Raw genomic sequence first — 22,035 nt, 5'->3', positions numbered from 1 at the left:
TTTGGGAACAAAAATACTCCTTCAAACATACAACTTAATTTTTGAAACTTTGTCCATGTTTAGCATGGGAATCCAACTCTTTAACAGTGTAAAAAAACTCAGTATGCATGAAATAGCATTTCACCCCCCCTTTAATAGTTTGTGCTACACGCTCCCATGTCTGCTTCTTGTCCCTTGCTGTGACAGCCAGCCCGAATTTTCCTTTAAGAATGGCCTTGTGTTCATCCACTAACTGGGCTAACAGTAAACACTGTTTCTCTGTCTAGTTTGACTTTCTTGCCATTCTTGGTTTTGATTCCATGTTTGATACATTAAAACCAACATTCAAACCGCCACTTAAATAGGACAGCAATCACTGTAACTGGAAAGAGTAGAACAATTTTTATCATTCTAAGTCAATCAAATACTTTATAGGAAATTAAAAGCATGGTAAGTAAAAAAAAAAAGGATTTAGATACACACATATAATGTGTGTTTCTGTGTGTGTGTGAGAGAGAGAATGGTCAAATAGGAAAAATTATGCATGTAAATTCAAAGTGAGAAATAGAATAGAGCCTATACTTAAAATCACTCTTTTTTTCCCTTCTTGGACAACCAACCAATCACAGTCTTCAAAAGATTGTGTCATACATAGCAACGGGGTCAACCCCGCCTCCTCTCTAAGATGAAAGTTATTTTACTTTTCCTTACTCAGAGTTGCTCTCAGATCGGTCCTGAATCGCTCTTAAGCTAAGACTCCTACATAAAAGTTTTTAAGCTAAATTAAGAGTTTTCTGAGAGGATTCTTAGAATCTTTATGAATACGGGCCCTGGCATTCTATTGTAAAATGATAACCATTAGTATTAACCAACCCATGATACTTCTTGACTTGACTGAATAGCAAGGTTCTCCCTTACTTCCTCCCATGTCAGTCCTACTAATCTTAGATGATTAATTGCAGCTTTTACCACCAGTTGAATTTTTATCATTTTTAGACTTCACTTCTGCTGTACTATTTATCACACCAGCTATGAATGTTACCAGATCTCCTTTTTTCACATACAACCCATCTTCCGACCATTGTATAGGTTTCATTATTCCTATATTTTCTGTCTCACTTGTGTTGTTTTTCCTCTTTCTAATCACTTTAACTGCATAAGATATCCTTCTTTCCACTCTTATCTTTTGTATCTTTGTCTCTTCGCATTATTTCACATCCACCATAAGCCACATTGTGATCTCATCCACAGCTACAACACTTTGTTCTGTCCCACAATTTCCATACTCATGATCACCACCGCACCTAGCACATCTTCTCTGTCTATTGCAATTTTTTGCAGTGTGTCCAAACCTCTGGCATTTATAGCATCTCAAATGCTTTGGTACATATATCCTCACTGGATAGCTCATGTATCCCAAAAATACCTTCTTTGGAATATTTTCTCCCTCAAATTCTATTGCCACTGATTCACTATTGCTTAGTACTCCTTCTTTATTTGACTTCAACCTTTGAACTTTCATTACATTTCCTCCCTTAAACTTCTTTTTTTAATTCCTCCATGCTAACATTTGTTGGTATCCCTGTGATCACTCCAGTGCATCCTACCTTTCTCAGGTCTCCCACCCTCCCTACATTTTTCACTTTACATTTTCCCATCTCTTAGATTTTTAATGCTTTCTCCAATTGCTTTGCATCAGCACATCTCACCATCAGATTGCCATCATTAAAGACATTTGTATATACTATGTCCCCTATCTTCTTAGACAAAATTGTTGTTAACATAAAAGGGTTAACTTCCTTCATGTTTTCCTGATCTTTCTCATTAAATCGTACTATTACAACATATTCTTCTTTTATTTTCTTCTGGACTGGCTCTTGTTCTTTTTCACTTCCTGAGCTATCGTTGGTTTCATTTATGACTCTCTTATTCCCTTTATCTTTTTTTACCACTCGTCTGGCCCCTCTTATCCTCCCATTCACCTTCTTCCTATTCATTATAATCCATTCTTCTCACCTACCTATTTCTGATCCATTCACAGAACAGTCGTGCCCAACCGCCTTCAGTTCCAAATGATTCAAACAGCAACCTCAAGCTTCAACAACACAAGCAATCCCATGATGCACACTATCGACCCCGGAACCAGATATCCTCCACCTTGAACCATTTACAATTTTGGCACGATTCTCTCACTGAGTTTTGCAAGCGTGAGGGGGAGGGCGGGTCCACCTTCCTCTTGTAGCCAATCAAATGAGCCTCTGGCTGACTCCTCATTTACTCTTTGCCTTCTTTTGTATTTACATGCTTTTGTTTAGATTTTGTTAGTGAATGGTGAGTTTTGGTGATGCCCACAAATATGTGAAATCTGTTCAGATTATAGGTGCAAACTGCACTCCAGTGTGCCACCCTGTATTGTGTAATGGCTGCATTTATGTTAAATTGCCTAAATCAGTAAAAGTATCACAATGTATTTCTAATACCGGAACGGCAAATTAGCATGTTACCTTTTACACAAGAAAATTATTCAATAAATAAATTAATAAATATGCTGCGAGTTTAACCCCCCTAATGGTAGACCCAAAGTTATGCCCTTACCTGCATACCTAACTAGCCTTATACCAACGCTACAATCCATCACGACTTTTGATAGTTCCTAGAATAGCAAAGTCCACTAAAGAAGGTAGAGCTTTTTCACATTTGTCTCCCAAACTTTGGAATAGCCTTCCTGATAATGTTCAGGGTTCAGACACACTCTCTCTGCGCGTTTAAATCTAGATTAAAAACACATCTCTTTCGCCAAGCATTTGAATAATACAGCTCATTATTTGTGACTGCAGTTGTATCTGAACAAATGTGAATTATTATTCTTTAGCTTGGGTTAAACTAATTAATTTTACCTTTTTGGAACACCAGCTAATCTAATGATGTCTCGATTTCTTTCTCTGTTTTGCCACGGGATGTAAGCTCCAGTCTGGATCAAGAACACCTGAGAAGAGATGATGCTGACCCTCAGAGGACCTCAGATGATGCTAAGCCTGAAACAACATAAAGAACTAACAGATATTGTTACAAGTGTGATTGCATCATATAATAATAATTTTTGCTAATATGTTCATCGTCTGGCTGACTACGTCTTGTCTTAATTTTTCTGAAAATTCCTGTCATATGTACATAAACTGACATTATAAGTCAGTTTATATACATATGACACTTTAGAATAAGGTTTTTGATTCATATGACACTTTAGAATAAGTTTTTTGATTTGTATCATAAAAAGCACTATACTTGAATTAAATTTAATAACAACTTGCGGAAAATGGCCATCTAATATCCCCTTTATAGTCCAGACTGAAAACGTTTACCTTTGCATTTTCTTACTAAAGCTCAATCAAATAATGCAGTTCAGTGTTTATTTCAATTTTATTTATGTCCCTTTATTTACAATCCTACCGTGACATTGTGGCATTTCACAGCAAGACTGAAGTTTAATATTACTAATATTTTTATCCCAAGGCATCAATACATAAAAATGGAATGACACCTCTATACAAGTGAAATTAGGCCCGGTCCACACAGACGCGATTACATTTTAAAACCACAGCTTTTTATATGCGGTTTGGCTGTTCATCCAGACGCAGGCACAGGGTCACTGAAACTGAACATTTTTGAAAACGCCTGCCAGGGTGAAGATTTTCAAACTCCATTTGCATTGTTATGAAGACAGCGAAACAGGCATTTTTGGCTTGTGACCTCGAAGCCAGTGCTGTTATCTCTGCCTACTGGAAACTTTCAGGCTTCTGATTGGCCAACATGGCTTTACGGTTGAGATTATATCGCCACCTGTTGACTTGGCATGCTCTTGACAGTGCTTGATGGCATGCGTTTACCTACGGTGTGAACGGAGCCTTATATTCACACAGGTCCGTATTTTCTGGTGCCATTTCAAACTGCTGTGCCATTTAAACCTCTTACCACACAAGGAACACAAATAGCGTCTCACTTCTGTGTGACTTTTCAGGTGTATCTGTAAGTGTGATGGCAGAATAAATTTCTTATTACAAAGATCACAATTAAATCGCCTTCTTCCAGAGTGAATGCACTGTTGATTTTTCAAATTGCTGCTATTCATAAACTTTTTGTCACACTCTGAACGTTGCAGTTTCTTTCCAGAATGTTCTTGCAAATGAAGTTGAAGGGCTCTTTGATATGAGAAACACTTTTTACATTGAGGACATGTGTAAGGCTTCTCTCCAGTGTGAGTTCTCATGTGAGTCTTAAGGCTTACTTTACGATTGAAACACCTTCCACAGTCCTGGCATTTAAAAGGCTTCTCTCCAGTGTGAATTATCATGTGAGTCTTCAGATTTCCTTTTTGTAAGAAGCTCTTTCCACACTGTTTGCATATATAAGGCCTTTCACCAGTGTGATCTCTTATGTGGTAATCAAGGGATGGTTTATAAGTAAAACGTTGTCCACACTGAGGGCACGTGTAAGGTTTCTCTCCAGTGTGAAGTCTCATGTGAGCCTTAAGGCTTATTTTATGACTGAAACTTTTTCCACACTGCTGGCATTTGAAAACATTCTCTGCAGAGTGACTTACTACATGCCTGTTTAGGCGTTTCATGCTTGTGTAACTTTTTCCACACTGATCACATTTAAAAGAGTTCTCTCTTGAGTGAATCCTCGTGTGCTGACTAAGAGTTACTTTACGTCTGAAACTCTTTCCACACTGATCACATGTGAATGGCTTCTCTCCAGTGTGAATATTCATGTGACACTTGAGGTTTAGTTCTCGTGTGAAGCTCTTCCCACACAGTTTGCAGGTGTAAGGACTCTGTCCAGTGTGAGTTGTCAAATGGGAATTAAGGGCAGATTTATATCTGAAATACATTCCGCACTGAACACACATGTAAGGATTCTCTCCAGTGTGAAGTCTCATGTGATTCTTGAGGTTTACTTTATGACTAAAACACTTTCCACACTCATGACATTTAATACGGTCTACTTTTGAATGAATTCCTATATGGCAAGTAAGGTTTACTTTACGTTTGAATTTCTTTCCACACTCATCACATGAGAATGGCTTCTCGCCAGTGTGAGTATTCATGTGGACTTTCAGGTTTCCTCTTTGTGTGAAACCTTTTCCACATTGCTGGCAGGTGAAAGGTTTCTCTCCGGTGTGGACTCTCATGTGGACATTGAGGTTTGGTTTTTTAGTGAAAGTCTTTCCACACTGACGGCAGGTGAAACATTTGTTATATTCTGTATTCAGAGCTCCTTTTTGTGATGAAGTCTGTATGTATTTTTCACCAATAATGAAATCATGTTTCATGTACTGATTTTTTTCTTCCAATTCATTCAGTTCTTGACTCTCCTCTTTCAGTGTCTTCAACTCTAAAATTGAAAAAATACAAATACAAGTTAACCCTAGTGAAATGGGGATCTATTTTCCTTTCTGTTCTCCACCATTTCCATAGGGGACCAGCACAAAGGTTTTGATGATTAAAAGCATAAACTTTCAGTTCACAGATTTAACATTTTTTATTTGTCAGGTTACAACAAAATTCAAAGATTGAACTTAAGTACTATTTAGCTACACTTCATGCTTCATATTAAATGTAGTTTAAAAGAACAGTCAGAAGACTTACATCAAGTCCCTTCCTTCTTACAGTTAAAAATATCAACGGTCCCTTTTACATAAACCATATAAAATTGAAATTGACCTATGAAACGTCATGTATGCAATATAAATATCATAAAATATGCAAACTGTATTCACTTTTAATACAAAGAATATAATAATAATATAAAAAACAAATGTCTTAATGTTTTTATGGCACTAATTAGAGGTCGGCCGATATATCGGGCCAATATTTGTCTTTTTTTTTATATTTACATTTACATTTATTCATTTAGCTGACGCTTTTATCCAAAGCGACTTACAATTGCTATATATGTCAGAGGTCGCACGCCTCTGGAGCAACTAGGGGTTAAGTGTCTTGCTCAGGGACACATTGGTGTCTCACAGTGGATTCGAACCAGGGCTTGAAACGAAAAAAAATTATATCGGTTCACTCCGAGCAGAATCGATATTTTAACGTTTCTGTTCTGCGTTCCTCTGATATTATTACCATTCCGAAACCGGTTCGGGAGGAAGAAATACCGGTTAATAACGTTATTTTTTAAAAACAATATTATTTGCCTATAATTTGCCTTATAATAATAATTTAATAATAATAATAAAGTATAGCGTTTTCCTTATTCAAAAAAAAAAAGAAAAAATAGAGATCTAACGCTTACATTTTACAGCTTGCACCAGATTTTGTCCAAATGTAAGCTAGGCCTACTTAAAAAATACATAAAAAAAAAAAAAAATCTATCAACACTTTAAAAGTATTTTTAAGATATTTAAAAAATGTTTGCTTCATTGTTAAAAAAAAACACTTGTATAAAATTGCGTTTTGAGAGTACAAAAAAAACTTAAGTCGCGGCTCACATTGCAATTTATTAGCCCTATTACTTTCTGAAATAATGAAGGCTAAAATGGCTGTAGTCTAAAGCAAAATGTTTAAAAACATTATAAAAACAGTTATTAGTTTCTCTTCAAATCAAATGCTTTAAAGTTTAGGCTATAAAAACCTCAATCCAAAAACAAATTAAATTATTTGAATAACAAATGATTATAAAAAAAATTGCCTAATGTTTGTAAACATTTTGTGTCTGCATTATGTCTATTTCTGAATGAAATAATTTTTTTTTTCTCTAAAAAACGTATAAGTTTCTCTCTCTTGGCTATATATACATATACATATACATATATATACATATACATATACATATATATATATATATATATATATATATCTGGGTTTCCGTTGTCCGGTAATTACCGGACATTGGCCGGGAAAAAAATTAAATGTCCGACAAAATTAAATCTCTCCGGTCAAATTGTCAGATTAAAACTGCCTAATAATCCCGGCCCCGCCCCCCAACACAATCTGAATCGACCGTTTGAAAGTTTTTAAACAACATCGCATATTGCATTTCAAATAAAGCACACGCCTAACGGCTATAATATAGACCTAAACCACGAACTATTGAGAGACGTTTCAAATATGGCCAGGCCCAGGCAGACTAGCCTTAAAAGTTTTTTTCAGAGGCCAGACGCGAAGGAGGATACTGAATCAGGAACGCCTGAAGCCTCAGATGTCCAGAGCCAGACAGCTCCGCCACCACCGGAGAAAAAGCCGAAGTGTAGGGCGTATCGGTCGGAATGGAGTGACAAGTTCCCATGGCTAAGGTGTGAGGTAGTTGATGGTAACGAAAAAATGTTCTGTTCGCGCTGCGAAAGGCAGGACGACGCAACGGATTCACAAGAGGGTCGAATAATTTGAGAATGTCTGCTCTAATTGAACATAGTCAGAGCAATGACCATATTGCAGCGCACAATATAACGCCACAGCAGGTTGCGATGAAAGGCCACTGTGACAAGGCCACGGAAACTTCTAAGAAAAAACTATGCTCTCAGCTCAAAATTGTTTTCCACATGGCAAAACATGATCTCCCATCTAACCATTTTGTAGCACAGACTGAGCTACTGCAAGCTCTCGAGGCACCAGATTTTGTCACCACCGATGGCATTTATTGCCACAGCGACTCTGTGGATGATATGGAAAAGGCATTAGAACACATCGTGGTGGAACAGATCCGTGAAAAACTGAAAAACAGTGACTTCATTGGAATAATTATCGATGAAACTGTAAATATCACTGTGAACAAAAAGTTAATCATATATCTAAAGCTGGAAATAAAAGGAAAGGTGGAGACATGCTTTCTTGGAAATTATGATGTGGACTCCGGGACAGCAAGATGCATTTATGATCGCGTTGTTGCGGTGCTTCGCGAAATGGATATAGCACTGTCCCGTGTCATTGGCCTGGGTTTAGATGGTGCAAGTCTGCAAAAAAGCGTAAAAAGTAGCCAAAAATGACGCGAGACAATGTTATAGGCCTAGTCATTTGTTTGTTCTAGTTCATTTGACAAGGAGTCATTTCACACGGTGGCCAATTTAAATGTTACCAGCTAAATGAGACATACTGAGTTTATAATTAAGTTGGCTTGAATAAAAACAATGCTATATTCGGATATTTTATGTGGGGAAGGGGGGTTGGTTTGTTAAACTATGAAATGTGAAACCATAGTAAAAAAACAATTGGTTGATTGACGCCAATCGGACGTTCATGGTTTTTTTCCGTCTGTTTGAAAGTTGGGCTAATAAACATGTTGCATATACGGCCTGATTATGTCATTTTTTTAAGTTACATAAACTGCTTTCAGTTTTCCTCAACTTGACTAATTAAGAGGCGATATTTGACCGGCATATCATCAAAATGTCCGGAAAACGAAACCTCTGCCGGTCACTTTGACCGGTACCATTTTTTTCTAGCGGAAACTCTGATATATATATATATATGTATATATATATATATATATATATATATATATATATATATATATATATATATATATATATATATATAAACCATGCAGGAAAACCTGTTTTAAATATTTTGATAATTTACTGAAAACAAATAAATGACTTTTTAAACCGTTTAGCATAACTGTTGATTATTAATCGGTCAAAATCAGCTGATCTGAGTTTGCTGCACTCCCCAGCCGGCACATGACCGACCTTCGACGTTGAAATATGGTTGAAATAAGGTCAGTTGTGGTTTCAACGTTGAAACAACGTTGATTCAACGTTTAAAGCTGAATGGTTGAAAAACATCCAGCACATGACCAACTTTCAATGTTGAAATATGGTTGAAATAAGGTCAGTTGTGGTTTCAACGTTGAAACAACGTTGATTCAACGTTTAAAGCTGAATGGTTGAAAAACATCCAGCACATGACCAACTTTCAATGTTGAAATATGGTTGAAATAAGGTCAGTTGTGGTTTCAACGTTGAAACAACGTTGATTCAACGTTTAAAGATGAACTGTTGAAAAACTTCCAGCACATGACCAACTTTCAACATTGAAATATGGCTGAAATAAGGTCAGTTGTTTTAATGACACAACGTTAAAAATGTTTAATGCTAAATGGTAGAAAAAGGTTAACAAGCTTTTAAATTATTTATATTAAATTATTCTCCTTGAACTGTCACCTTATCGTGGTGGAGAGGTTTGAGTACCCGAATGATCCTGGGAGCTATGTTGTCTGGGGCTATATGCTCCTGGTAGGGTCTCCCAAGGCAAACAGGTCCTTGGTGACGGGCCAGACTAAGAACAGTTCACAAAACCCCTTATGGAAAAATTTAAATCGAGGACCGTGACGTCGCCCGGCATGGCGCAACCGGGGCCCCACCCTGGAGCCAGGCCCGGGGTTGGGGCTCGTATGCGAGTGCCTGGTGGCCGGGCCTTCCCCCATGGGGTCCGGCCGGGCTCAGCCCGAAGGAGTGACATGGGGCCGCCCTCCTGTGGGCTCACCACCTGCAGGAGAGAGCGTAAGGGGCCGGTGCATAGTGGATCGGGCGACAGTCTTAGGCGAGACCCCCGACGACCCGATCTCTGGACACGGAATCTGGCTTTAGGGACGTGGAATGTCACCTCGTTGGCGGGGAAGGAGCCTGAGCTTGTGCGGGAGGTCGAGAGGTACCGACTAGAGATAGTCGGGCTCACCTCAACGCACAGCTTGGGCTCTGGAACCATACTTCTTGAGAGAGGCTGGACTCTCTACCACTCTGGAGTTGCCCATGGTGAGAGGCGGAGGGCTGGAGTGGGTTTGCTAATAGCCCCCCAGCTCAGCCGCCATGTGTTGGAGTTTACCCCGGTGAACGAGAGGGTCGCTTCCCTGCGGCTTCGAGTCGGGGATAGGTCTCTCACTGTCGTTTGTGCCTACGGCCCGAATGGCAGTGCGGACTACCCGGCCTTCTTGGGGTCTCTGGGAGGGGTGCTGGAAAGTGCTCTGACTGGAGACTCCGTCGTTCTACTGGGGGACTTCAACGCTCACGTGGGCAGTGACAGTGACACCTGGAGGGGCGTGATTGGGAGGAACGGCCCCCCTGACCTGAACCCGAGCGGTGTTCTGTTATTGGATTTCTGTGCTAACCACGGTTTGTCCATAACAAACACCATGTTCAAGCATAAGGGTGTCCATCAGTGCACGTGGCACCAGGACACCCTAGGCCGGAGGTCGATGATCGACTTTGTGGTCGTGTCATCAGACCTTCGGCCATATGTCTTGGACACTCGGGTGAAGAGAGGGGCGGAGCGGTCAACTGATCACCACCTGGTGGTGAGTTGGATCCGATGGCGGAGGAGGAAGCTGGACAGACTCGGCAGACCCAAACGTACTGTGAGGGTCTGTTGGGAACGTTTGGCCGAGCCCCCTGTCAGAGAGATCTTCAACTCCCATCTCCGGCAGAGCTTCGACCGGATCCCGAGGGAGTCTGGAGATACTGAGTCCGAGTGGACCATGTTCTCCACCTCCATTGTCGCTGCGGCTGCTCAAAGCTGTGGCCGTAAGGTCTCCGGTGCCTGTCAAGGCGGCAATCCCCGAACCCGGTGGTGGACACCGGAAGTAAGGGATGCTGTCAAGCTGAAGAAGGAGTCCTATCGGGCCTGGATGGCTTGTGGGACAGCTGACAGGTACCGGCAGGCCAAGCGGACTGCAGCCCGGGTAGTCGTGGAGGCAAAAACTCGGGCCTGGGAGGAGTTCGGTGAGGCCATGGAGAAAGACTATCGGTTGGCCTCGAAGAGATTCTGGCAAACTGTTCGATGCCTCAGGAGGGGGAAGCAGTGCCCTACCAACACTGTTTACAGTAGAGATGGGCACCTGTTGACCTCAACTGGGGATATCGTCGGGCGGTGGAAGGAATACTTCGAGGATCTCCTCAATCCCACCGACTTGTGTTCCGTTGAGGAAGCAGTGGCTGGGGACTCGGAGGAGCACTCGTCCATCACCCGGGCTGAAGTCATCGAGGTAGTTAAAAAGCTCCTCGGTGGCAAGGCACCGGGGGTGGATGAGATCCGCCCCGAGTACCTCAAGTCTCTGGATGTTGTGGGGCTGTCTTGGCTGACACGCCTCTGCAACATCGCATGGCGGTTGGGGACAGTACCTCTGGACTGGCAGACCGGGGTGGTGGTCCCTCTTTTCAAGAAGGGGGACCGGAGAGTGTGTTCCAACTATAGGGGGATCACACTTCTCAGCCTCCCTGGGAAAGTCTATGCCAAGGTACTGGAGAGGAGAATTCGGCCGATAGTGGAACCTCGGATTCAGGAGGAACAGTGTGGTTTTCGTCCTGGTCGTGGAACACTGGACCAGCTCTATACCCTTTCCAGGGTGCTGGAGGGTTCATGGGAGTTTGCCCAACCAGTCCACATGTGTTTTGTGGACTTGGAGAAGGCATTCGACCGTGTTCCTCGCGACATCCTGTGGAGGGTGCTCCGGGAGTATGGGGTCGGCGGCTCCCTACTTAGGGCTGTTCGGTCGCTGTACGACCGGAGCAAGAGCTTGGTTCGCATTGCCGGCAGTAAGTCAGACCTGTTCCCGGTGCATGTTGGACTCCGGCAGGGCTGCCCTTTGTCACCGGTTCTGTTCATAATTTTTATGGACAGAATTTCTAGGAGCAGCCAAGGGCCGGAGAGTGTCCGGTTTGGGGACCATACGATTTCGTCGCTGCTTTTTGCGGATGATGTTGTCGTGTTGGCCTCCTCAGACCAGGACCTTCAGCGTGCACTGGGACGGTTTGCAGCCGAGTGTGAATCGGCTGGGATGAGAATCAGCACCTCCAAGTCCGAGGCCATGGTTCTCAGTCGGAAAAGGGTGGATTGCCCACTTCAGGTTGGTGGAGAGTTCCTGCCTCAAGTGGTGGAGTTCAGGTATCTTGGAGTCTTGTTCACGAGTGAGGGAAGGATGGAACGTGAGATTGACAGACGGATCGGTGCAGCTTCTGCAGTAATGCGGTCGCTGTACCGGTCTGTCGTGGTGAAGAAGGAGCTGAGCTGTAAGGCAAAGCTCTCGATTTACCGGTCAATCTACGTTCCTACTCTCACCTATGGTCATGAGCTGTGGGTCATGACCGAAAGGACAAGATCCCGGATACAGGCGGTCGAAATGAGCCTTCTCCGTCGGGTGGCTGGGCGCTCCCTTAGAGATAGGGTGAGAAGCTCGGTCACTCGGGAGGAGCTCAGAGTAGAGCCGTTGCTCCTCCACATCGAGAGAAGCCAGCTGAGGTGGCTCGGGCATCTATTTCGGATGCCTCCTGGACGCCTTCCCAGGGAGGTGTTCCAGGCACGTCTCACCGGGAGGAGGCCCCGGGGAAGACCTAGGACACGCTGGAGGGACTATGTCTCCCGGCTGGCCTGGGAACGTCTCGGGGTCCCCCCGGAAGAGCTGGAAGAATTGGCTAGGGAGAGGGAAGTCTGGGCGTCTCTGCTTAGACTGTTGCCCCCGCGACCCGGCCCCGGATAAGCAGAAGATGATGGATGGATGGATGGATGGATATTAAATTATTTAAATTAATTATTTTAATAGCATTTTAAAATATTTTAGTCATGATACCTATTCTAAAATCTAAAGGTATATGTTAAATATTATCATCATTAACAACAATAAAACTATATACATTTCGCTGCTTTATCACACTGAAACAACTCCCATTGGTAGTTTTATTTTATTACTTCTATCATGATTGGTTAATCTGGCTGTCATTCAGGAAACTGGACAATGAATCGGTTCGCGCCTTTCTACATTTAAAAATATGACTGTTATTGTCGTCTTTCTGTGAGTGAGGCGGCTAACTGTGAGCTGCTGCTCGTTATAACTGACTGCTCTATCGGTCCCTAATTATTTCATATTTGCCTGTACATATTTTATTTATTTTGAGCGGATTTGAGTCGTGACATGTCAATGGAGAACAAAAACTGTGAACACAAGAAGGGTCAGGTGTTCTGCGAGGTCCTGAAAACATCCTGTCAAAATGAGGTAAGAAAATCGCTAACGTTATCTTCATTATCTCTTGAAAATAGTAAAGTATTACCAGAGTTTACAAATGGGTAGTTTAAAGGACATGTAACCTGCAGATAAATAAATACCCGTGTGTCTATTTTTGCATTGCTTTATCACAGCTGATCAAGTTAGGTGCTCACCTAATGTGTTGCTGGTAAGAGATATTTAGAGATGGTTTAGAGATTTTCCCATATTTTCCTGATATGTATCCCATGCATTAGGTGTGTTATATATGTTTGTATTCTGATAATAGTTTCAAAGTGTTTTCTGAAACATGTAAGTGCAAATGTCGGTATTTAAATAATATAATTTTAATGAATTAATGAAAATGAATAAATAAATAAAAGGATTGTTTAAAGCCATGGTTCTCAAAGTGTCAGGCCCCCTCTAGTTGTTATGCAGGTGAATCACTAAATTAAACTAATTAATGTTAATACATTTTAACTTAATCTTTGAGTAAGTTTTTTTTTTTGCACATTTAAGTATGTTAGAGTTAAAGTACAGTAAAGTTTTGTGACTTTTGTTACATAATTACATTTAAAATTACATTTTAATTTAAACTTTTTTTTATTTACCTGTGTATGTAAGCACAGTTGTAGTGTTAATGTTCAAACATGGTAAAGTGTCTGACAACAATAAATATTCTTATTAGAATAAAACTGCCTCATTTTTTAACTGTAGACCTGTAGCTGAATAGTTTGGTCTACTATGCTGCTGAAATGTAATGTTGGTCATTATGGTGCAACTTAATATTTAATAACAAATATTTTCTGAAGTGGTACTTGGTATAAAAAGTTTGAGAACCAGTGGTTTAAAGAAATGGTATAATATGAAATCCTGCTTTTAAAGAACTTTTCAGTAAACCATTTCTTCTTTCCCCTTGTAGAGTCATCGAGGATCCAGCTTGTTCTTGAAACATTGGTAAGAAATTGTTCATCTGCTACATTGCACTGTCACTTCTGCTAGAGATGCTTTGAACTTTTGTGATAGGTTTTGATTGTACTTAGTTTATTAAAAATTTACTGAATTAGATTTTATTTGTTTTACTACACTGTATTACTAGTGTTTTGATTAAAACAGTGTAACTGGGGGCTCTGAAAACACTGCTTGTGAATAATTTGTTAATATTGTAAATTTTCATCTGAATACATTAAATAAGTGTTTAATGAATAGTGTTGTCCACTTTGTTTCCAACCTCACTGTTACTGAACTGTAAAGTGAAAATATTGTGTGATTTATTTTGCATTCAGTTTTCAGTTAAATATATTTCACAATATCAAAGTTATTGTGAAACATTGTGGACATACCTAAACTCATTGGTTAAATCTTATGTTCCCTCCAGAAGTTTGCACTCTGCAAGTGAACGACGCCTTGTGGTGCTATCCCAAAGAAGTTCACAATCACTCTCACGGTCCTTTTCCTGGACTGTGTCCAGCTGGTGGAATCACCTCCCAATCTCAATCCGAACTGCTGAGTCTTTACTCATTTTCAAGAAACATTTTAAGACTCATCTTTTTCACCGGAACTTAACCAACTAATGCTAGCACTTTTCCTTCTTTTCTTGTCTTTCATATAAAAAAAAAAAAAAAAAAAAAAAAAAACCTGGCTATGCGTTCTGTACTAGACTAACTGAGACTTGTCATGGCACTTGTATACTGTTGTTGTTCGCTTGTACACCTGACTGCTTCTGTTCTTCTCATTCGTAAGTCGCTTTGGATAAATTCGTCTGTTAAATGATTAAATGTAAATGTTTATACAGGACGGTACAGAAAGTGCACAAGTGGGAGAGAGTGGAGGGGACGGCGTCAGAATGGACCTAGCGCTGGGACACTTTCAAGGATCACCCGAAGCACAACCACACTGTATACACTAAGGCTGCTGGTTCTAACATTTTAGAGTGCCCTGCGGTAGAAATCTCATTCTGCATTCCCCACGGTAAAGAAGACACAGTCCGGGGGGGTTCCCATTAGAAATCAACTGGTTGAAGGTTCCCTGCTCGTACTGTGCAACACATTTTCACGGCACAAATGTGCACAACTTGAAATGAGACACATTACTAAAACATGTTTTTGACAGAAACTGTAGTTTTCCACCAAAATAAAAGATCCACTGGTTTCAGTCATAAAGGTACAAGGGTTTGTCTTGTAAGTGCTGAAAAAAATATGCATTTTTGTGCCTAATTATTTTACAAAAACCTTTAAATATTATTGTATTTGGATTGTTCTACTACATGTTTTTAGCATTACCTCCATGCATACTCTGCATAATAAAGTGTGGGATTATTTTCATCTGTTTTATACAGTATGTTTCCAAAATTTAACTGCTGTTTGACAATTTTGAGCATGTGGTAGTTTATTGAAGTTGTTTGTAAAGCCATTGCTGCCAGTCATTAGATTTTTAGCCTTGCATGTACATTGTTGATCTAAATGCCAACTAGGATCTAGGTATATTTATACACGGTGCAAGGTACGACGGGGAAACAACGTCGTGTTATCAACGCTGATTAACTTTTCAAAATCAACACCTCATTCAGCTTTCATCCCAGGTCTGCAGCACGACCCTAATTCACCCATAATGCAGGTAAGACGGTGAAACAGCGTCGCGATTTCAACGGTGAATCCACGTCGTGATTTCAACGTTGATCCAATTTGCAAAATCGAAAGGTTATTCAACGTTGATTCAACCATGGTACCTGACGTTGTTTCAACGTTGAATCAACGTTGAAATGCCGGCTGGGTCAGAAACCGGTGACTGTGAACGAATCAACAGAGCTTGTACGAGCTTTTGTCATCGTTAAATCTTTCTCAGACGTTTCCATATGTCGAAATTGGTTAGCGCATCTATCGCTGCATGATTGTGTCCAATGACTCTGGCAAGCGGAGCTTCTCAAAGTTGGGAATAATCAAAGGAGAGCTGCAGTCCTCGGTTTAGTCAGGAAAGAAAGGCATGCTGGCGCTTGAGTGTAGAGACAAGTTTCGTCCCGCTACCGCCTGCAAAACCCCGCGGGTATGGTATACGTTTTTTTTTTTTTTTAAATGCATTGCATATTCTGCCTGCTACTCTGTTATTTTTCAATTGCTCCCCTGTTGAATATAAATTTAAAAAAGAAACAAATGTTTCGTTTTATTTGTTTAATTAAATGGATGAAAGGACTTAACAAGGAACTAAGAACATAGAACATAGAAATACAGTAAAAAAGTAAGAAATGTAAATAAAAAAATATACCTATTAGGCTATAGTGTAGCCTAATGAATTATATAATAATAATAAACCTGGATTTATTTAATGTTCAAAGGAAAATTAGCCTATACTGCTTAAACAACATTAAACAAACAAAAAAAAAAATCATTTTTCCTCAATAACAAAATAGACCAATTTTAAATATTTAGCAAAATAAATAAATAATTTAAAATAAACGGAATAAAAAAAAATGTCGTCTATTGATGAGGGCTTCAGATTAATCCGTCTCTGCCCACTTATGCGACCGCAATTACTGAAAGCCCTCTCCAACGGTGCGCTGGGAGCTGGAATGCAAAGTAACCGGCGTGTTACTTTGCTTAATCTCGGAAACTCTTGATATCGCCTTTTCCACCACTGGATCTCTCGCTATTTCGGAATGGAATTACACGTCGCTGTCCATGGTTTCATCAGCATCCTGCCATTCCGCAAAGTCTTTTTTATTTTATTTTAGTCTATTATAAATAAAGGTTTATCCGTTTTTAGTAATTTTATTTTGCTAGATATTTCCACTTTGCGGGAGTCCCGCAAATAACTTTATTTTCCTGCAACCCGCACACAATAATATCCCACGTCTGCATTCCCTAATCAAATATTGTCCCGCGACGCACGGTTGCGCTGCAGGTCTCTACTTGAGTGTTGAATGCACATACACCAACGCCTAGAAAAAATAGGCCCTTTTTGCACTGCATCATCTGGCCCAATTAGGTCTTAATCCGGCCCTGAAGGCGGTGCATTGCCATTGAGACTTGACTATGTTCACATCTGAGCGGACATTTCACTCACTGGCTTCAGCGTCACATTTGCGTATGCTGTACTGTTGGAATTCGTGATTGGTTGACAGCAGAATTCAAATATTAAACAGAACGATAAAATAACGTTATTAACCGGTTTATGTCCATTTCAAAATTTCGATTCTGTTCGGAACTAAAAAAAATAATTTCGTTTCTGTTTCTGGTTCTTTTCCTGTCAAAATATAGTTCGTTTCCAGTTTTCGTTCCTTGAACCAGTTCAGAGCCCTGATTCGAACCCGGGTCTCTCACACCAACGGCATGTGTCTTATCCACTGCGCCAACACCACCCCACATATATATCGGCATCGGCCATTATCCATGTTTAGTAGCACCTATTTAAAGTCAGGCACGTCGGCGGGCAGCCCCATGTTATTGGTGCGGTGGAAAGTGCTGCTGCTGCTGCATGTGAAGGACCCCAAGCAAAAACTTCACTCTGTAAATGGGGTGGAGAAGTTGGCAGCTCTCACAAACACTGCAGCGTTATTGAGGGCACAGTTACTCCGCCCCGCTCACAGTCAGCACCGTGCTCGGAGAGACAGCTGTCCTGGAGCTGCCCAGAACCGTGAATCACATTTGTTCGAAAGCATGGTTTGATGCAGACAATAGCTAGATTTCTATCCAACTCATTTGTATTTAGGGATGTCAATATTGGATAATTTCCACAATCGATCGTCGTTTAAATTAATGATCAATTGATAACCTTAATGCTGCAAAATGCATCTGCAGCGGTATTATTATTATGTGCAAAAGCCAATTGGAAAAAAAAAGCGTTCTCACCCAAATTAAAGGGGTTTTAGTCTAAATAAAATGCTAGTAGCAGGACTGTAAAATGAATAGATGTGATTATGATCAATATGATAAAATGAAGAAAGCGTACCATACGTTTGAGATCATTTTACTTTGTTTCCCGTCAAGGAGACCGCTGAATGCACCTCTTTAAATGGTTTCGTGGTGCACGTTGTTGTATTTTAAAATGCAATTGCAACGTAACTGTGGTGCTTGTGGCTGTGCTGCGCAGACAGTGAACCATTTTTTTTCACATCAAACTTTTTATGAAAGTATTATGACCTATTATGGCCTATTTCAAATCTTCCATTTATGCCTAAAATTTTAGAAAAAGTTGTGTCTGCTCAATTAAGCACCTTCCTGCATAAAAATGATCTGTATGATGAATTTCAGTCAGGTTTCAGGCCCCACCATAGCACAGAAACTGCACTAAATTACAAATGACCTGCTCCTTGCGTCAGATCAAGGCTGCATCTCATTTCTAGTCTCACTTGATCTTAGTGCTGCGTTCGACACCATAGATCATGACATACTCATAGATCGATTATAAAACTATACAGGTATTCAAGGGCAGGCTCTAAGATGGTTTAGATCCTACCTGTCCGATCGCTACCATTTTGTTTACTTAAATGGGGAGCCATCTCATTTATCATCAGTAAAATATGGAGTGCCACAAGGATCTACTGCCATAAGCTACTACTAAATATTGTAGAAACATAATTTTCTGTAAAGTTGCTTTGTAACGATTTGCATTGTAAAAAGCGCTATACAAAATAAACTTGAATTGGTGGGTCAAGACCCAAAAGTGGTTTGGCTTTTGGTGGTGTTCATCGTAACTTACGATCCATGACTAACATGCTCTGGGGCAGGTTATGTTCTGGTTTAGAGTGTGTATGCTGGGACTTCATAAATTTCATAGAGAAAAAAAGTAATGTAACTAGTACATCTACTAGTTACATCTAGTACTTCTCCTCGTGAACACATTACACCAGTTCTTTCACAATTACACTGGCTTCCTGTAAATGTGAGAACTGATTTAAACATACAAGGCACTTCATGGGACTGCACCTGAGTATCTTTGTGATCTCATCACTCCTTATATTCCATCACGCTCTCTTCGCTCTACTAACTCTCTTTTACTTCACCAGCTATGATGTTAGCTAAAGACCATGGGGGAAAGAGCCTTTTCATACAAATCCCCTAAGCTATGGAATGTACTTCTCTGCTCGTCAGAAATGCACCAACGTTGGGTTATTTTAAAAAGTTGCTTAAGACACATTTATTTAAGACTGTCTTTCTCTAATGAATTGTTGTATTGCTTTTGGTGTTTTTGTTTTATTTTATTTATTACTTTATTACTGTAGCGCTTTGGGTTTAAGAAAAGCGCATTACAAATAAATTTTATTATTATTATTAGTAGTAATGCAAGTAATTACTAATTACTTTTGAAATAAAGTAATCAGAACAGTAACATTACTTTTAAAAGGAGTAACCAGTAATATGATTACATTTTCAGAGTAATTTGTCCAACACTGCTCTCAACATTATATAAAAGCTAGTTCATCACTCATATGTTTGCCTTATGTAAAATAAATGTTTTGTTTGTGTTTTTTCTGTACTGTTGCATAATTAAGTGATAGAAACGGAAGGTTTTCTTAATTAAATTTTAATAATTCTTTTCACAAAAAATAATTGTTTTGTTAAGGCTACTTATTTTTCTGATTTCAACATATTTATTATGACATACATGACCTGCTCCATGTCAAATAAAAGCACTTTAATAAGAACACTCATTACATACTTAAGAAATATCAGAGTTCAGCTTTGAAAAATGAAAACCAACCTGTTTGTTCCTCTGTATCTTCATGTTTGACTCTGAATGTTTCTTCAATCTTCATGTCTTCACTCTCCTCTTTAATAAAAGCCATTTTTATAATAGGGTCACCTGGATCTCAGCTGCTTCACCAGGAGTTTGTGTTTGGACATGTTTAAGATGAGAAAAAGTGACAGAAAAACAGACCGTTAATGAGCTCTAATTGACTGTATTAGCCAAGACCTCGCAAAATCACATCTAAATTACATATTCTACATTCACAAAAACATCTGCATTCGTAAAACTTGTCATTATTCTTGTTTGTGTTTTCGTTGCATTTACGACACTTTGAGCAGCAGATGACAAAATAATTTGGTGTTTCACTGTGATTAATTTAGCTCCATTCCTTCAGTTTCGATAGTTGCATTTCTCGAATCACGAATTAACAATGACCGACGTGTTAACAATGAACTGATTCACGATATATAGAGAACAAACTAAGACAAAAAGAAAGTGATTTAATCCTACATAAAGCATTACAGTAATGCATTCCATAGTAATTGTTATGTAACTGTTATAGCAAAAGTGTGAAATAAAATTAACGCTTTGAATTGAAACACTTTTAAAATGTTTAAATTAAAGCTTCAAAACACAAACCTTTCTCCAACCCGATCGCAAACGCCAGAGTTGCAAAGTACGACGCAGGCTTACCACGTCACATCGTCAGAAACAAAATAAAAGTCCCGTTCACAAGTTAAAATCACAAAAGTGAATAGAATCTACAACGGGAGACAAACAAATCATACGACGAAAAGAAAGAAAGAATCTATATATTTATATATATATATATATATATATATATATATATATATATATATATATATATATATATATATATATATATATATATATATATATATAAATCAGCAAGAAGAACCACAATGAGAGTTAATACTTAAAAAAAAATACTAACACTATTTTACCTTGCTGTTAGAGTTTGCTAGTAACACTGAAAAAATCACATCTTGTGATTTTAATGTATATTTACATATAATTTGACAATTCAGAAAACCAATATTGAAAAACATGAAATTCACATCAATATCACTATCACAATATTTACTCTAAAAAAGAAAAACACTAGAAGTGAATAAGACTGTATCAATGAAAAACATCAAACAATATAGCTACATTACAATCATGAATTTTGAAAAATACTAAACTCACACAACGATGACATGTCTATCCATCTCAAACCATTTTAAGTGCAAAGTATCAATGAGGGAAAGTCAAACAATACCAATATAACAAAAATAAATATTAAAGAGGATTAAACTCATAGCAATGATATTGCTAATATAGGACTCGACATTAAACTTTACTTGTTCCTTCGGACAAGTAAATCAATCATTCACTTGTCAGAGTAAAAAAGTTACTTGTCTGGGGAGAAAAGTTTTTTTTTTTTTCACAAATGTAATTTATTCTGAAGCAGTCTAATCAGTGCTCTATCAGGTATTACTTTAATCAGTATATTTTTGATATTTGCCTTAAATTGATTGCCGTTACACTTTTTTTAACTTTAAAAGATTAAACTTTCTAACTTTTAAAAGTTAAATGTAGATGTCTACATTTACAATGAATTCTTACATGTTATCCTTAAATTAAATTAGAATAATAAGACATTATGGTTGTTATTATTATTAAAATGAAATCAGTATCAACAAACTCCATCTTTCCAAATGAATAAATTATGTTATTAGATTAATGTTTAACTTTTTTGACATATAAAATATGAAATGTTGGAAAAATACACTGATACTTTTAAATATGATATTAAACCACCAGTAGGCGGTGACAAGTCAAGTAAAGTTCACAACTAGTTAACATATATGTTTTTAGTTTGTACTGCAACTCTAATAAAAGGGAACTTATAGGAATACTGATAGTTTACTAATTAAATACTTGTAGCAGTTTTAGTACACCTTGAAGTACAGGTGGATCTCAATAAATTAGAATGTTGTGGAAAAGTTCATTTATTTCAGTAGGTTAACTCAAATTATGAAACTTTGTGTATTAAATCAATTCAATTCACACAGACTGAAGTAGTTTAATCCTTTGTTTCTTTTGATTGTGATGATTTTGGCTCACATTTAACAAAAGCCCAATCTCAACAAATTAGAATATGGTGACATGCCAATCAGCTAATCAACTCAAAACACCTGCAAAGGTTACCTGAGCTTTCAAAATGGTCTCTCAGTTTGGTTCACTAGGCTACACAATCATGGGGAAGACTGCTGATCTTACAGTTATCCAGAAGACAATCATTGACACTATTCACAAGGAGGGAAAGCCACAAACATGCATTGCCAAAGAAGCTGGCTGTTCACGGAGTGCTGTATCCAAGCATGTTAACAG

The 22,035-nt window shown here is 39.0% G+C and overlaps 1 protein-coding gene across 1 annotated transcript; it reads right to left on the bottom strand.

The window, feature by feature from the left end:
* Positions 1-3,380: 3,380 nt before the first annotated feature.
* Positions 3,381-20,399, bottom strand: LOC127971351 (gastrula zinc finger protein XlCGF26.1-like). Its single transcript, XM_052574281.1, has 3 exons — positions 20,278-20,399; positions 19,651-19,763; positions 3,381-5,373 (listed from the first exon to the last, which is right to left on the bottom strand). Exons 2-3 carry the CDS (start codon positions 19,733-19,735, stop codon positions 3,863-3,865), a joined length of 1,596 nt encoding a protein of 531 aa, XP_052430241.1. The 5' UTR covers positions 19,736-19,763; positions 20,278-20,399; the 3' UTR covers positions 3,381-3,862.
* Between the last annotated feature and the right edge of the window lie 1,636 nt (positions 20,400-22,035).

This window comes from Carassius gibelio, chromosome A4 (assembly GCF_023724105.1).
Source record: "Carassius gibelio isolate Cgi1373 ecotype wild population from Czech Republic chromosome A4, carGib1.2-hapl.c, whole genome shotgun sequence".
Lineage (NCBI taxonomy): Eukaryota > Metazoa > Chordata > Actinopteri > Cypriniformes > Cyprinidae > Carassius > Carassius gibelio.
Note: the sequence above shows the minus strand (reverse complement) of the source record. Positions and strands in the feature narration are given on the sequence as shown.

Coding starts and splice junctions, on each gene's coding strand:
- LOC127971351 (XM_052574281.1), bottom strand. CDS start 19,735: ATGGCTTTTATTAAAGAGGAGAGTGAAGACATGAAGATTGAAGAAACA. Junction 5,374..19,650: donor AGATACAGAGGAACAAACAG/GTTGGTTTTCAT, acceptor TTTCAATTTTAG/AGTTGAAGACACTGAAAGAG.